Source organism: Propithecus coquereli, unplaced genomic scaffold (genome assembly GCF_000956105.1).
Source record: "Propithecus coquereli isolate 6110/MARCELLA unplaced genomic scaffold, Pcoq_1.0 Scaffold443, whole genome shotgun sequence".
NCBI classification, from domain to species: domain Eukaryota; kingdom Metazoa; phylum Chordata; class Mammalia; order Primates; family Indriidae; genus Propithecus; species Propithecus coquereli.
The window spans coordinates 1,189,915-1,205,717 of NW_012150208.1; the positions used below are offsets into that span (position 1 = coordinate 1,189,915).

At 44.5% G+C, this 15,803-nt stretch overlaps 1 protein-coding gene across 1 annotated transcript in view; it reads left to right on the forward strand.

Annotated features, from left to right (window-relative positions):
• LOC105818585 (olfactory receptor 56-like) overlaps positions 1-14,977 on the forward strand; it is a 35,940-nt gene extending 20,963 nt beyond the window's left edge. Inside the window, 3 exon segments of the mRNA XM_012654651.1 lie at positions 14,045-14,370; positions 14,422-14,586; positions 14,726-14,977. Of these exon segments, the coding sequence (XP_012510105.1) occupies positions 14,045-14,370; positions 14,422-14,586; positions 14,726-14,977 (743 nt within the window).
• The last annotated feature ends 826 nt before the right edge of the window (positions 14,978-15,803 follow it).

A 15,803-nucleotide genomic window follows, 5' to 3' on the forward strand; every position in this document is an offset into this window, starting at 1 on the left:
AAGTGTCCATCGATACATGAGTGGATTAATAAAATGTGGTATATGTATACCATGGAGTACTATTCAGCTTTAAGAAACAATGGTGATCTAGCACCTCTTATATTCTCCTGGATAAAGCTGTAACCTATTCTACTAAGTGAAGTATCCCAATAAGGGAAAAATAAGCACCACATGTTCTCACCAGCAAATTGGTTTCACTTATCAACACCTAAGTGCACATATAAGAATAACATTTGTTGGGTGTTGGGTAGGTGGGAGGGGGAAGGAGGGGATGGGTATATGCATACATAATGAGTTCAATGCACACCATCTGGTGGATGGACACACTTCAAGCTCTGACTTGGGGGGGGAGGGACTGTAAGGGCAACATACATAACCTAAACATCTGTACCCCCACAATATGCTGAAATAAAAAAATAATAAAAAAAAGGAGGTCTGTTAATCAGAGACAAGCTACCTGACACATATTTGTTGTGTAAATTGAGGACCTATAGGTTTGTCTTGCATCCCCTTAGACCTGCTAATGGGTTACAAAGGATGTCCCCTGCAGGGAGGGGGCCACACTCCCAGCAAAAAATCGGGTCCCTGTGGTAGGGTTGCAAGGGATAAGAAAATAATAGAAAATGGAAAATAATGGAAATAGAAGAATACACAGAGATGAAGGTATAGTTTTATAGATTTATAAAGATTATAGGCAAAGTGGGTGCTCAGGGGGCCTGAATTTCTCCGTCAATCTCAGAGGCCACGAGTTTTACATGGTCATTTATAGGTACAATGATCAGTTGCCAGGGGTAACAGATTTACATAACAACAGGTAGTTCCTCTTAGGTTAACAGTTTTTCAAAAGGCTTCTACAGATCCCTTAACTAATTCTATCTACGTGAACAAACGGTTACAAAATCTTTCAAAGACTAACTTTTAAGGTAAATTTATCACTTAACAGAGGGGTTAAACAGAGATATATTGGCTCCATATTTTCTTTATCAGGTTATTGTGAATGGAGATAGCTAGTCTGGAGTTTTAAGCAAGAACTGTCCCTTGGGCTAATTGCTTATAGCCACGGGTGGCTGTCTGTTCGGGGCAGGCACTCTTTGATCTAGCTCTCATCCTGTAGTTTTTAACAGATTTGCTTTGCTTTACAAAGCAAATCCAAACCTTTAGGTCTGAGAATCACGGCGCCTTATGGGATTCAGCCGCTACTGTCTTTCAGAGATGCCCTCCTGAGGTGAAACAGTTTTCCATATGCAAACTAACACATTCACATATTCCTTCAGGGCAAAGTTCTGCAAAACTCCTGAGACGTTTCCTGTCTCCAATATATTTATATTAATTCATGGAGCAACAGTCCCCAAGAAGGGAGGGGGCATGATGAGGCATGTCTGACCTCCCTCCTCCCGGCAGCCAATTTAGTTTTATGATCCGCCCTTGGCCAAGAGGGGTCGATTCAGCCAGCTCGTGGGGGGAGCCTTAGGATTTTATTTGCGTTCACACAGGCACATACATGCTTTCTGCTGCTAGGTCTCCCCACAGCCAGAGCCTGGGGAGTGTCCCAGGATGCAGCCGCTCCTCTCTGAGACCAGATGATGCTGACATCTGATCCTGACTGGAGAGAATGAGGTCAAGGCCTGGAAAACTAAGGAGAAATGAAAAGGGGAAAGTGGGAAACCTGAATTTCTACCGCTCCCTGTGAGGGCTCTCTGCCAAGACAGAGGTTACAGTCAGCAAGGAATATTAGTAATTTTCCATGGCGCTTGGCATCTGGAGGCTGCTTGATACATAATTTCCATCTAATGTCGCCTGTAGGTCATCAAACATCTCAGCCTGCGGAACTACCACCCTTGGTGAAGCCGAAACCTCAGTTCTAGCCGAGGGTGGCCCAACTGGAAGCCCTCATCCCTGAGGCACTGGGCAGAGCTCCAGGTAGTGCAGATGGTAGGCAACGGCCTCGCCTCTGTCCTGAGTCCCCGCCTGGGTGGCGGCCGGTGGAGGGCGGGCTCCTATTGGACATGCTGTCAGTGCCCTTCAGGGCAGCCCCCATGCACCAGCTGCCCGCCTGCGCCGCTGCGCACTGGTCCAGGACATCCGCCGCCGCCTCTGAAGGCCCGTAGGGCGCGGGAGGAGACGCGGGTGGGGCTGACTCGGAGCCCAAGTGGAGACTCGCGTGGAGGAGCGCGGCAGCGGCACAGTCTTGGGCCCTGGGAGAGGACCAGGGCTGGTGTTAATGTCTTCGTCAATAATAACCTGTTACTATGGGGTCTGAAATCTGCCTTTATCCTCTTCTTAATTCCAATATGCATTCAGAGAATTTCTGAGCTTAGCCTGACCCTAACCTTACCCCACCACTCTCCGTTGGTCCATCGCCTGGCCTGTACCGGGAGCAAATGGTTGAATTCACACAGAATTAACAGGAGCTTGTAAGAGCTGGTGTCTCATTCACCTCTTGACTCTTCCTCCTCCGCCTTCCAATGGCTGATATGGTATCTGGTGGCAAATGACAAAAAATATAAAAATAAAATTAGGGAAAAGGTGAAAAGAAAGGTTTTTATCTCACACCCTATTTCCAAAATTTTGAGTGCATTTAAGATCCAAAATTTGTGTTAATAGTGAAACTGTACAAGGAAAGCAAAGAGGATTTTTTCCCCATTTTGTTTTGAAATAATTTCAGACAGAAAATTTGCTAGAATAGCACAAGGAATGTATATGCTTTACCCAGATTTACATTTTTAAAGCTATTTTGGAGCACTTGCTCCATCATACTGCCTGTCTCTGTCTCCTTCTCACTCTCATATATGTGTATATTTAATTTTTCCCTGAACCATTCATTGGAAAGCAGGTTGCAAACCTCATGTTCCTTCATCCCTAAACCGCTTAACACTTTGAAAAAGGAAAGTCCCTTACATAATCACGGTTCAGTTAGCACATGAAGGAAATTTAGCATTGACACAGTACTTTTTCTAATGTACGGTTCATATTCCAGTTTCATTAATTTTCCCAATAATGTTCTCTGTAGCACCACTCACCCTCCACTCCAGAACAGGACCATATATTGCATGTAGTTGTCATAGTTATTTAGTCATCTTTAAACTGGAACACTTCCTTAGACTTTGCTTTCTTGATATTGACCTCTTTGAAGAATGAAGGCCTATCATTTTAATGGATGGCCACCACTTGGGTTTCTCTGATTCCCCGTGATTAGATTCAGGCAGCAAATTTTTCTTAGAATGAGAACTGAGCAAGTGATGTGGACTTCTCAGAGATCCACATTCCCGGCACGTGGTCTCCTTTTGCTCCTTCACTGTTCTTGATGCTAACTTTGACCACTTAGTTAAGGTGTTTTCTGTTTTCTCCACTATATGCTTACTTCTTCCTTTTGTAAGTATTATAAGTAGTTATGTAGAGATATTTTGAGGCTATATAAATGTCTTATATTTGTTTAAGCCCTCTCCCCTCCCCTCCATATCTAGCACCCAACCATTCTTTCTTGAATTAGTTTCACAATGATGCTTGCAAAACGGTGATTTTTCTAAGCCCATTTTTTTCTGTATTTATTAGTGTCTACCAAAATTAAGGCTGTTGAGGCAGAAATAATTTGATAAAGGCTTACTGGAAGCCAAATGTGAGGACCGACCTGGGAAGACACACCAACAGTATTGGGAGTGTTTCACAGTCTGTTGCAAGGTGAAAGGTTTTTATAGGAAATTTTAAAAAGGCAGGGGGGAGGCCAGGCATGGTGGCTCACACCTGCAATCACAGCACTTGGAAGGCAGAGGTGGGAGGCGGGAGGATCGCTTGAGGCCAGGAGTTCAAGATTAGCCTGACTCTACCAAAACTAGAAAAAATTAGCCAGGTGGTGGTACACACCCGTAGTCCCAGCTACTCTGGAGGCTGAGGTGGGAGGATTGCTTGAGCCCAGGAATTCGAGGCTGCAGTGAGCTATGATTGTACCACTGCACTCCAGCCTGGGTGACAGAGCGAGACCCTGTCTCTGAAAAAAAAAAAGGAGAAGAAGAAGGGAGGGGTACTCCTTATTCATACTGGAGTTGTCCTCTTTTCTTTGGAGAGTACTATGTGAAAGTTACAATTAATCTTGTTACAGATTACATAAAAAAAAGTCCATAATCAGTAGACCTTCATGTTCAGCTAATCTTAAAATAAATCACCATCCTGTTTAGTCTCTGTGTGTTATACAGTGATCAATACTTCAATTTAAGGAATTTACAGTAACATTCTTTACTCAGAGAGAGAATGACACCCTTGAGTCACAAGACCTCCCCAAGGCAGATTAATTTTTAGCCTGTTTACTGTCAAATGTGATCAAAAGGTTATCATTAGTCAGAATTCTACCATAAGGAATAGCTTTCCCTTCTTCCGCATTTATTTACTTACTTATCTGTGATTAGTATGGACTCATAGATTCATATTTTATTCAAAGAGCTATAATCAATTATTACCCTTGTTTATTTTGATGCTCAAGTTTTCCCGGATTTGGCCAGAGGGAGCCCTTCAAGTTGTGCTTGTCTTTTTGACATGCACCATCATTTTTCAAAATCACTTCTTGACTTTCCTGGCGCACCGTAATGTTCCAGGCCCCTTTTTTACCTTCTGTGCCCCAGCTGGGGAATCAACTATTTCTCCAAAGAACTTGGTATGGTATTTGGGAAAAGATCTGTGTGCTGGGGTGTCCTTGCTTCTACACCCTTTCAGCAGAAGGAGCTAGGAAAACTTCAGCAGTTCTGCCTTGATTTCCTTTTGTGATATTGTGAAATACATATCTGGCCTCTGACCCCGTTTCCTGGCACACAACTACTAAAATCCCCAGAATCTCCAAAGTGATGTCTTTTTGTATGCTAGTGAGTTAACTGGTGGCTGGCAGCCCCTAGGTGGTTTCAGGATGTGGGCTGTTCACCTGAAAGACCAAAGCAAGGTTAGAAGTGTTGGGATTTTCAGCCACATCCCAACCTCTGGGAAGGAGAGAGGAGCTTCAGCCAAGTTGACCACCAACAGCCAATGATTTAATCAGTCATGTCCACATCATGAAGCTTCCATAAAAACCCACAAGGACATGGATCGCAGAGCTTCTGGATAGCTGGACACATGGAGGGTCCCAGAGGGTGGCACATCCAGGAAGGGCTTGTGTTACCCAAAACTCAGCACTTGTCCACGAGGCCAACTCAAAAGAATGAGGACAAGTGGTTGAGAAAGAAAGAGAAGTTTATTACTTTGCCAGAAAAGGAGGAAAAATGGGTAGACCTTCTCATCTCAAAATCCAAATTTCCTGCCCATAAGCAGAAATACAGAGCTTTTAAAGGGAGGGCCTCTCAGTTCTAGGCTGTTGTGGTTAACTATTCTAATCATCGCATCTCTGCCAAAGACAAAGCCCCACCTGGGAGGCTGGCTCCAGCCTGGGAAGCAAGAACAAAAGGCCTTCTCCCTGCTCCTCCCAACCACTGACTTGAGGCAGGGATGCAGGTTTCATTTTTCAAAAAGAGTGGGGGAAGTTTTAAAAAGACAGAACATTTTTGCCATTTTCTTTTTTCAGGCCATTTCCTCTGATACACTTGGAAGCTTGGTGTCCCTTCCCCCATACCTCACTCTATGTATCTCTTCATCTGTATCCTTTGTAACATCCTTTATAATAAACCAGTAAATGTAAGTAAGTGTTTCCCTTAGTTCTGTGAGCTGCTCTAGCAAATTAATTTAACCCAAGGGGAGCATTGTGAGAACCACAGTTTATAGCTGGTCAGTCAGAAGCATAGGGAAAATACGAAAATATCCTGGGGCTTGCAATTAGCATCAGAAGTGGGGCCAGTCTTCTGGGATTGAGCCCCAACTTGTGGGATCTGACTCTATGTCCAAATAGATAGTGTCAGAATTTAATTGGCAGACACCCAGCTGGTATCTGCTGCAGAACTGATTGCTTATATACTGTGTAGGGAGAAACCCCACACACATTTGGTCACAGAAGTCTTCTGTGTCGATTGTTGTGTGGAGTGAGAGAATAGGAAAAAACAATGTGTTTTTTTCTCTCATGTCTTCATTGAAATTTGTATCTGTATGAGATGTTTTTTAAATCAATCTTGGCGTGGAGAGAAAGCCTTTCTTAGAAGCTCTAAAGAAATAAGTTTGAGCACATAAATATTTAAAACTTATGTATATATAGCTAAAGAATACCACACACGAAGTAAAAGGACATAAAGGGAAATGAAATATTTGCAACATATATGCAGACTGAGAAATCCTGTTTTAAAAATGTTTTAAACATGGAAACAGGCATTCACAGAAAAATAATTTTAAGCAAACCCAAAGGTACTATCCTCATTTACTTATTTGTTTCTTTAGAGACAGGGTCTCCCTGTGTCACCTAGAAGCTCTCTGAACCCTGTCCTTTTGGGTTTTTATGGAGTGCAGTGGTGTGATCACAGCTCACTGCAGCCTCAAATTCCTGGGCTTAAGCAATTGTCCTGCTTCAGCTTCCCTAATACTGTCATTGTGCCTAGTTACTATTTTTTTAAAAGAAAGGGTCTTTTTCTCCACTCCTGCTACTTCACTTGGCTAATCTTTAAAAATAAAAAGTAAAAATAAAATAAAAATTAAAAAATTAAAAATTAAAATAAAGAAGGCCTCTTAGCCAAGCGTGATGGCTCATACCTATAATCCTAGCACTCTGGGAATCCGGGAGTATTGCTTGAGGCCAGGAGTTTGAGACCAGTCTGAGCAAGAGTGAGACCTCGTTTCTACTAAAAATAGAAAAAATTACCCGGGCATGGTAGTGCACATCTGTAGTCCCAGCCACCTTGGGAGGCTGAGGCAGGAGGATCGCTTGAGCCCAGGAGTTTGAGGTTGCTGTGAGCTAGGCTGACGCCACAGCACTCTAGCCCAGGCAGCAGAGTGAGACTCTGTCTCAAAAAAAGGGGGGGTCTCACTATGTTGCCCAGGCTGGTGTCAAACTCCTGGTCTCAAGCAATCCTCCCACCTCAGCCTCCTAAGTCACTGAAATTATACGCATGAGCCACCACTCCAGGCTACAACCTCATTTATAATTTTAAGAAAATTATGAGGTTCCATTTCCTGGCCTGATCAATCATTGTTATTTACATTTATAGGCGCTGAGAGATTTAAAATAAAAACAGACAATGGCTAGACCATACATAAAGGTAGAACTCTGACCCACAATCTGCAGCAACCTGTTCAGGAAACCTACCTCCTTATCTACAATAAACAGCCCAGGAAACAAGTCTGCTATGTCATACTTGTAGAAAGTCATACTGCTATCTTTAGGAATAATTCAGGAAACTAAACAATAACTTCTGTAACCATCAGCACAAAATGGCCAGGACCTGATTAATAACTGAAAGCTTTTAAAATATTTTTCCCTTCTTCGATCTTGGGATCAACCAGAGAAAGCTGTAAAAAATAAAATAAAAATAAAAATGTCAGGACCTCTCCCCCACCTCCGCCTGCCACAAAGCAAATCCTTATGCAAAAGGGAAGGTAAAGGCCTCAGGCATCTGTGAAGGACTGGCTCTGCAAATCATTTATTAAGGAAATTCCCTGCTGGCCTCCCATAAGCTAGGCCCTGAAAACTGTAACTTTAGGTCTGTAGGCTATATGTCTAGCTCCTAAAACTAAAGTATTTTAGATTCCACAGTAATAATGAATTAGAAGTTTATCTTCACAGGTGCAGAACAGAGACAAGACAGGATCAAACATTCTCCCACCTACCCAAGGATGTCTACAAAATTGATATTTCCTTCACTCCCTCTTTTCTTCTAACATTTGCCTTATCTCATGTAAAATGTAGATTTTCTTGGGTCTCACAAGAATGTAACCATTTGTCTCACTATCCCCTCCCACTTTTTTTTCTTTCTGTATGCTCTACTCCCCTTTAAATACTGAAACTTCTAAATTCCCTCAGAAAAATAACGAGATTTGTCTGTGGCTGGTGTTCTTCCTGTGTGCATCCTCAACTCTGGCTTAATAAACCTCCACTGAGATCTTTACCTCAGTCACTTATTTTGGGTTGACAAAGCCAAATATGCATCCCTAGCTGGCTTCTAGTTAGCCAGCTTCCAGCTCCTCCACACCAAGAGCCTCCAATCAGGGCATACCTGAAGCCTCTCTTTTTTCCACTTGAAAGCTTTCCTAGTCCTCTGCCTGCCTTTGAGTCTCTGCCAAAATGCAAGTGATGGTGGCTGACTCCCTTGATTTTCTTGTTTGGTCGGTTTTCATTTGTTTGCGCAGTGCTCAATAAGTATGTTTTGAATGAACAGTGAATGACCAATGATTGAGTGCCTAAAAGTAGAAGACATCAATTGAGGACAAGGTTCCCAGAATCACTGACCAGCCTCCACTTCCCACCATCCATTAACAACACTCCCAGAGTGCAGAGAGATATTCACTCTGACCCTCAGGGGTGGTCCTGTTCTCTCCCAGCTTCCCTGGGCAAGATGAGAGTAGCAGGGGAGAAAAAGTGGCTTTCCTTGACCCTCCTAGTATCTTTGATGGAGCTACAAGTTAAATTGACATAGATGGATTAACAGGAGAAAAGCTGTATTTGATTACATATAAGCGCATGGGAGTCACACAGAGTATGAAACGTGAGGAGGGCCAGACGACTGAAGCTTATAGCATGCTGAGCTATCGAAAAGAATAGGGGTTTGGGGCTTGGGTGGGGGACAGAGTTATGGGAGGATGAGTGGAGGAAATATATGAAGAATAAAGTTTGGCTCGTTATGTGGATAAATCTCTCAGGTAATAAAAGTTGTCTGCAGCAGCCCTCTTCCCGACACAGACACTTTTACTAATGTAGATTTCCTTTATAGATGAAATTTCTTTTACAAACGGTGGCTTTGCAGAGCTACTCATGCGTCTGCAGTTTCTCAGAATAACCAGCTCAAAATATGCCAAAGAAGTATATTTCGGAGTGCCATATTCTGGTCTCTGATAGGCCTATTTTGGGGTGGTGTGTCCTGAGCCCCAACAGGGTGAAGACTTCTCTTAGGAAAGAGCAGGTGGGTATGTCAGGGGATGTCCCATGGGTGTCTCTTTCCTTCATTTAGCTGGGAATCTGGAGTATTTTTCAGAGCCAGGGCTATGGGGAAGGAACTTTGTCCTGAAGCCAATCATTAATTTTGGCTTTCTTCTTGCTGTGGAGCTTCTGTCTATTCCCTGGGCTCATTACGAGCTGAACTGGGTGTCCCAAGACATCTGCTCTGTAACTAGAGGCATAAACCTGGGACCTGAGCTCATCGTCAATTCCGTAAGAAACAGAAGACTGTCTTGATGGTTGCATCCATAAATTCATATTTGGAGCTCTGGGGCAGGGGGTGGCGTGTGTAAGGAGCCTCTCCCAGGCCGCCCCTTGCTCAAGCCTTGCCCTAAGTGCTGGACTCACAGGGTGGAATGGTAGGTGAATTTTGGGGAGTGGCAGGGGGGTGTTAAGTGCTGAGGGGTGAGGGAGGACCTGACAGATGAAGGACTGAAGGGGATCAGGAATTGGGAGGAGTTGGTCTGACTTCAGGCTTCCGCTTCAGGCTTTCTGGAAAGAGTCGGCCTGGACACAAAGACATCTCCTTGCTGCCAAGTGACAACTGTTGTCAGTATTGGAAACCAGGAAGCCAGCATAGAGAGCAAAGCCTCTTGCCCCTTAAGGTCTGCTGAAAAATCACTGACCTGAGGCATACTGATGATGGACAGAAGGAAAACGACACAAATTTATTTAATGTACACATGGGAACCCTCAGAATAAAGATTCAACTTCCCAATGAGGTTCACAAGCTTATATGCCTTTCTGGTAAAATAAAGGGAAAGAAGGGAAGGGGAACGAGGAATTCTGTTGGGGGACAATAAAGTGGTACTAGGGAGGATGAATGGATGGGGTACAGAGATTAACCGGTAAATAATTTTCTTTGGAATTTGAATGAGTTTAAAAGACGGGACATTATCTTCTTAAAGTCTTTCCATGTGTGATCACATTCCTGGTTTTACAGGGAGGGAAAGAAAAGTACAATTGTTCTCTAGGTGGGTCTGTATTTTAAGAAGATAAAGACACTTTAGCTTTTTGGGAGGAGTGCTGATTGTGGGCAGAGAGGTCAGAGAGACCTTGAGGCTTCTTCAGTCAGTTCAGTATGTCAAAATGACATATTTTGGGGTAAAATATTTCTAATTTCCTTCACTGGTAATCTTAGTTTTCTAGGGAAAAATTGCTATTACTGTTCATCCGTTCTCCAGGCTCTGGACAGAATTCCAAAGTCGGCAGACAGACCTGCTGAGTCCTTTGCACACGTGCGCCCACCTTGCTTTGGTGTCTGTAGTCTCGTGCTCCATGCCTTGGCCAGTGCTGATCATGGAATCCCCCTCCTAGCACTGTGCTCTAGCTCCTTTAGTGGCATGTCTCTGGGTCTCACTATGTCCCAGGCTTTTCTCTTCATGCTTCCGTAGTCTTCTGACTGTAGACAGCTTGCTTCCTCATGCTACCAAGATGAGAATGGAATTATGCACACAGGTTGCTCTGAACCAATGTGTGTGAACCTATTTCCTCATCAGAATCACCTGGGGAGCTTTTTAAAAACTGTATATGACAAGTCCCCATCCAGACCCAGTGAACCCCAGGGGGGTAAGACCAAGGTATCTGCATTTAAAAAAATTTTAATAGATTTGGGGGGTACAAGTTGAATTCTATTACATGCACACATTATACAGTGGTGAAATCTGGGCTTTTGGTGTACCCATCACCCAAGTAGTGAACATTGTACCCCATAGGTATTTTTCAGGTATTTGCATTTTTTAAACATCTTCCCAGTTGTCCCAGAGACAGAAGCATGATGGAAACCCCAGTCATGAATGTAGAATCCCAGATATTTCATGCTTGTTTTTTCTTTCTGTTTATAAATATCCTCCTACCATGATGGTTTCCATAGTCTTTGCCTCTCTTTGACAGTCTTTCTGTAAGGTTTTTGGATGGTCTGCGCCAGAGAAAGAAAGATGAGCAGAGTGAAAAGGGCAAGCAACGAGGCTTTATTGGGGGAGGGGGAAAGAGGGTGCTCCCAGGTGAGGTTCACGGTCCCGAGAGAGAGGGCCCGAGAAGTCATGCGCCGGAAGTGTTGAGTGGACTTATAAAGGTTTTAGAGTTGGGGGATGGGGGTTTTTCTTCAGTGAAGTTTTGGCACGCAAAGTGGAGAGTTCTTTGTTACAGTTTTTAGGGCGGGACTCATGGGCTTCTCTTTTTTTCTTTAGGGAGGGGAGGGGTGCCCGCCACCAGCCTTATACTTTCCAGCATCTATTAGGAGACATTCTTTTTGAAATTTAATTAAATTTTATTTTATTTTTAATTGACAAATTATAATTGTATATGTTTATGGGGTTCAATATGATGTTATGATATGTGTATACATTGCAGGTTGGTTAAATCAAGGTAATTAACATACCTACCAACTCACATACTTACCATTTTTTGTGATGAGAAATTTAAAATCTACACTTTTAGAGATTTTGAAATATACAATACCATGCTGTATGATAGATCACAAAAACTTATTCCTCCTAACTGAAACTATGTACACTTTGACAAACATCATAGGTGACATTTTTGAATTCTTTCTGTGACATCACAGAAAACACAAAGTACATATTTCAACAAAGCACCTTGGAGACCCACCATTTGTGGAGTAAGTACTGGATCATTCCTTCCTTTGTAAATTCAGTGAATGTGTCTTAGAACATGCACTGTTTCTAACCACTTGGGTGCCCACCTAGGTTAGGCACTATGTAACGGTGACTGTAAGACAGGCGTGTCCCTGTAGGGAGCAAAAATTCTTGTGCCCCTCAGCTTCACTGAAAAATCACTGACATGAGGCAGATTGATTAATAGGAGGAAGAAGAGACAAATTTACTTTAATATGTATACATGGGAACCCTCAGAATGAAGATTCAACTCTTCAATGAGGTACAGAGGTTTCTAAAGAATGAGGGCCTGAAAGCAAAGAAACAGGTTTTGGGAGGGAGAGAGGAAGAGACTTAGCAAAGGTGGTCTTGTTACTTTATGGGTAGCAGCCCTCAGAGAGAATAGATGGTAAATGTTTCTTTTCAGACCTCTAAAGGTATCAGACTCTCGGTTGATCTTTCCTAGAACAGGTTAGGATAGACCTGGCTGCTTTAATGGACATTCTTTACAGATGCAAATTCACTGCCCTACCCCCCAAGACAGCTCTGCATTGTAACTTCTATCTGTGAGACTCATGAGCCATCTGAAATTACGTCAAAGAATATATTTTGGGGTAAAATATTTCTAATTTCTTTTATCCCCAGTCCCTGTCCTCATAATTCCCCGTAGTTCAGGTAGCAGAGTGGGGTGAATGGCTGGGACATGTCCAAGAGGTACTTCAGAGGTTCTGAGGTTCTGGTGATGCATTTGGTGTTGACATTGCACTTTCTTGCAGTGCCTCTCTCTGTTGCGGAAATAGAACTAAAACAAAATCTCCTCCAACCCAGAAAACCTCTCCAAAAATGTAGATGAGAAAGAAAATAGTTTTGTTATTGAATAAGCATTAAACCAGAATGTGATGCACATCACAGCGGATTCTTAGCAATCTGCTAAGAAATTGCAGACAGAAAGAAATTTCACCCTTTTATATGGATAAGCAGATGCAACCCGTTACATATATGTTCTCAAGATAAATGGTTACTAGTTCTCAAGTAAGAGGATTTGCCAGCACCGTTTGTCATGCATAGTTCATCCTAAATTTGCTTGGTAATTGCAGTGATCATCTGGAGATCTGTTAGTTAATTGTCTTTATCCAAAGAGAAAATAAACTTCTCACATCTTTAAACAGAAGGTAGTTTTGCAGCTACCAGGGAGTTGCCCCTGGTCTGAGGTTCCTAGCCTCCCCCAGACACTGGGGGAGAAGGGTGCTATCTTCCTTGATGATTTCATTTCAAAGACATCTTGCTCTCAGGTCCTTGAGGAAGATCTTCCTGGGATCAGAAAGCTGGCAAGAAACTTATTTAGCTTTTAAAATCTTTAAAAATATTTACATATATTTCAGAGAGAAAGAACTTATAAATTTGCTAAAGAAAATATCTTAGATAAGGGGCAGGGAGGAGTCTCTTGCCTTATTTCTAACAAGGAGGATTAAGCCTCTTTTGATTTGTATTTGCGGGTGCACTTGCCACCCTCCTCATCTCACTTGTCCTCCAATACTTCACTTTCCTGCCCTCTGAAATCTATGTCCCTTTTTCCTTAATCTATAGCTAGTCACCTGCCCACTACTCGTCACCCTGTTCTTTCTTGCACTCTCCTTGTGCCTCTGCGCCTGTTTCCTCCTCTTCAAGAGAAATAAGCATCAAATCTTGGCTGGTAATCCCTGAGGGCGGCTGAGAGGAAATGGGTTTTCACTGCTGAGGAAAGGAAGGGCCTGTGTCAGAGGGTGGGCTCTGCCCTTGAGAAGAAACAGGTTTATCAGGCAAGCAAGGGGAAGGGTGCAGGGAGGGGGCAAAAACCTACCTAATGGGTACAGTGAACACTATTTGGGTGATGGGAACACCTATAGCCAGAACTAAAGCATTACAAAAGGGATCCATGTAGCCAAAAACATTTGTACCCTCTTAATATATATTATATATATATTTATATATATTTATTTTTTTTTCTTTTTGAGACAGAGTCTCGTTCTGTCATCCAGGCTAGAGTCACCTGGCATCAGCCTACCTCACAGCAACCGCAAACTCCTGGGCTCAAGTGATCCTCCTGCCTCAGCCTCCTGAGTAGCTGGGACACAGGCAAGCCACCACAACCAGCTAATTTCTTTCTATTTTTAGTAGAGATGGGGTCTCACTCTTGCTCAGGCTGGTCTGGAACCCCTGAGCTCAAACGATCCACCAGCCTCGGCCTCCCAGAGAGCTAGGATTACAGGCGTGAGCCACCGCGCCCGACCGGCCCCTCTTGATATTTTGAAATTAAAAAATAAAAGAAACAGATTTATTTCCTTGAGTGATGGAGATGCCAGGCGAACATTTTGTTTGTTTGCTCTTTTGTTTGTTTCTCAAGGTCAGGGCACGGAGCTCTGGAACTGCACCTCCCCGCCGGACTTCGTCCTTTCTGGCCTGTTCAGCCGCTCTCCACGTGACTTCTTCCTCTTTTCCCTGATCCTTCTGGCCTCCGTGGCCGCGGTGGCCAGCAACACCCTCCTCCTGCTGCTCCCCTGGGCTGACAGGCGCCTGCACACGCCTGTGTACTTCTTCCTTAGCCAGCTGTCCATCCTGGACCTGGCCGTGGTGTGTACCGTGCTGCCCAAGGCGGCCGCCACCTTTCTCCCGGGCAGTGAGCTCATCTCCCGGGGAGGCTGCGCGGCCCAGATATTCCCGGTGGTCACGGTAGGAGGGGCCGGGTGCTTCCTCCTGGCCGTCATGGCCTACGACCGGTAGGCGGCGTCCGCCACCCGCTGCGGTACCCCGCGCTCACGAGCGGAGGCCTGCGCTCTGTTGGCCGCCGCGTCCTGGGCGGGTGGGGCAGCGGACAGCGTGGTGGGCGTGGGCGTGGTCTTCAGCTCCCCGTTCTGCGGCTCTCTGGGGGTGGACCACTTCTGCCAGGTCCTGCCCTGCTGTGCCTCTCTTGTGCAGACACCTCACTCTTTGAGGACCTCATCTATGCCTGCTGTGTAGTCATGCTGCTGCTGCCCCTGGCTGTCATCGTGGCGTCTTATGCCCAGGTCCTCACAGCTGTGATTAGGATGCCTTCCACCGAGGGGAAGCAAAGGCTCTGACGACTTGCTCCTCGCACCTGGCCGTGGTGGGCCTCTACTACGGGGGAGCCATGTTTAGCCACATGCAGCGGGCCGCGACCAGGACACCAGCTGGAGACCGGGCCACCTCCGTCTTCTACACCATCCTCACGCCGATGCTCAACCCACTCATCTACAGCCTGAGGAACAGGGAGGTCACGAGGGCACTGAGGAAGGTGTTGGGGAGACCTGGGGTGTAGGACAGGCCCTCTGGAGCTTCCTCTCTGGGTCTGCAGGTCCCCTGTCCAGCCTGCCCTCATGCTACTGTTCTCTCTGCCCTCACAAGGCCTCTCCGGCTGGTTGGGGTGAGGCTGTGAGTGGTCCAATCTGCAAACATTTGGGACGCTTGTGTGAAAGTTGTTAGAGTCAACATGGAGTCACTTGTTTTAGAAACCCTGACAGATAGGGCTGGGGAAATCCACAAAGGGAGGCTTCTCATACAGGGATGCCTGTTACCAAAAACTGTTGCAAAAGACTGCAAAACCACAGCCTTGCACAAAGGCCATCGCAACCTTATACGAAGAATGCTTCTCCGAGGACATCTACCTAACTCCCTGTCCACCCTCAGACTGGAGCAACCCTTCTTATTGATCCTTGTAGACAAGGATAATTACCTAAAAACAATTGTGTAATCCTCCTGATTTTTCCTTTCAAAACCTTTGTCTTTCTTTACCTTGCTGAATATGTATGTACCATGGCGCGAATATTCCCATTGCAATGCCTATTCCCAAAAGAACATCATTTTCTTTCACAGAGTCTCTGTCTTTGTTATTTAGGTCTATACTTGGAAGGAAGATGTCAGGGTAGCAGAAGGTCCTCCATCATCTTCACAGTGAATACAGTGAATCTTCCAACCACTGAGTGCCACCATTTACATGGAACCAAAGCCTACTGCAAATCTAAAGAATGGCAGATACCTTCACATTCCTCCTGGACTGATAGGCACAGGCTTTCTTCTGGATTACACGTTAAAAGTGAACTAGGGGTGAGAACTCATTCAAAGCCCATTTGTGCAGTGAAATGGGA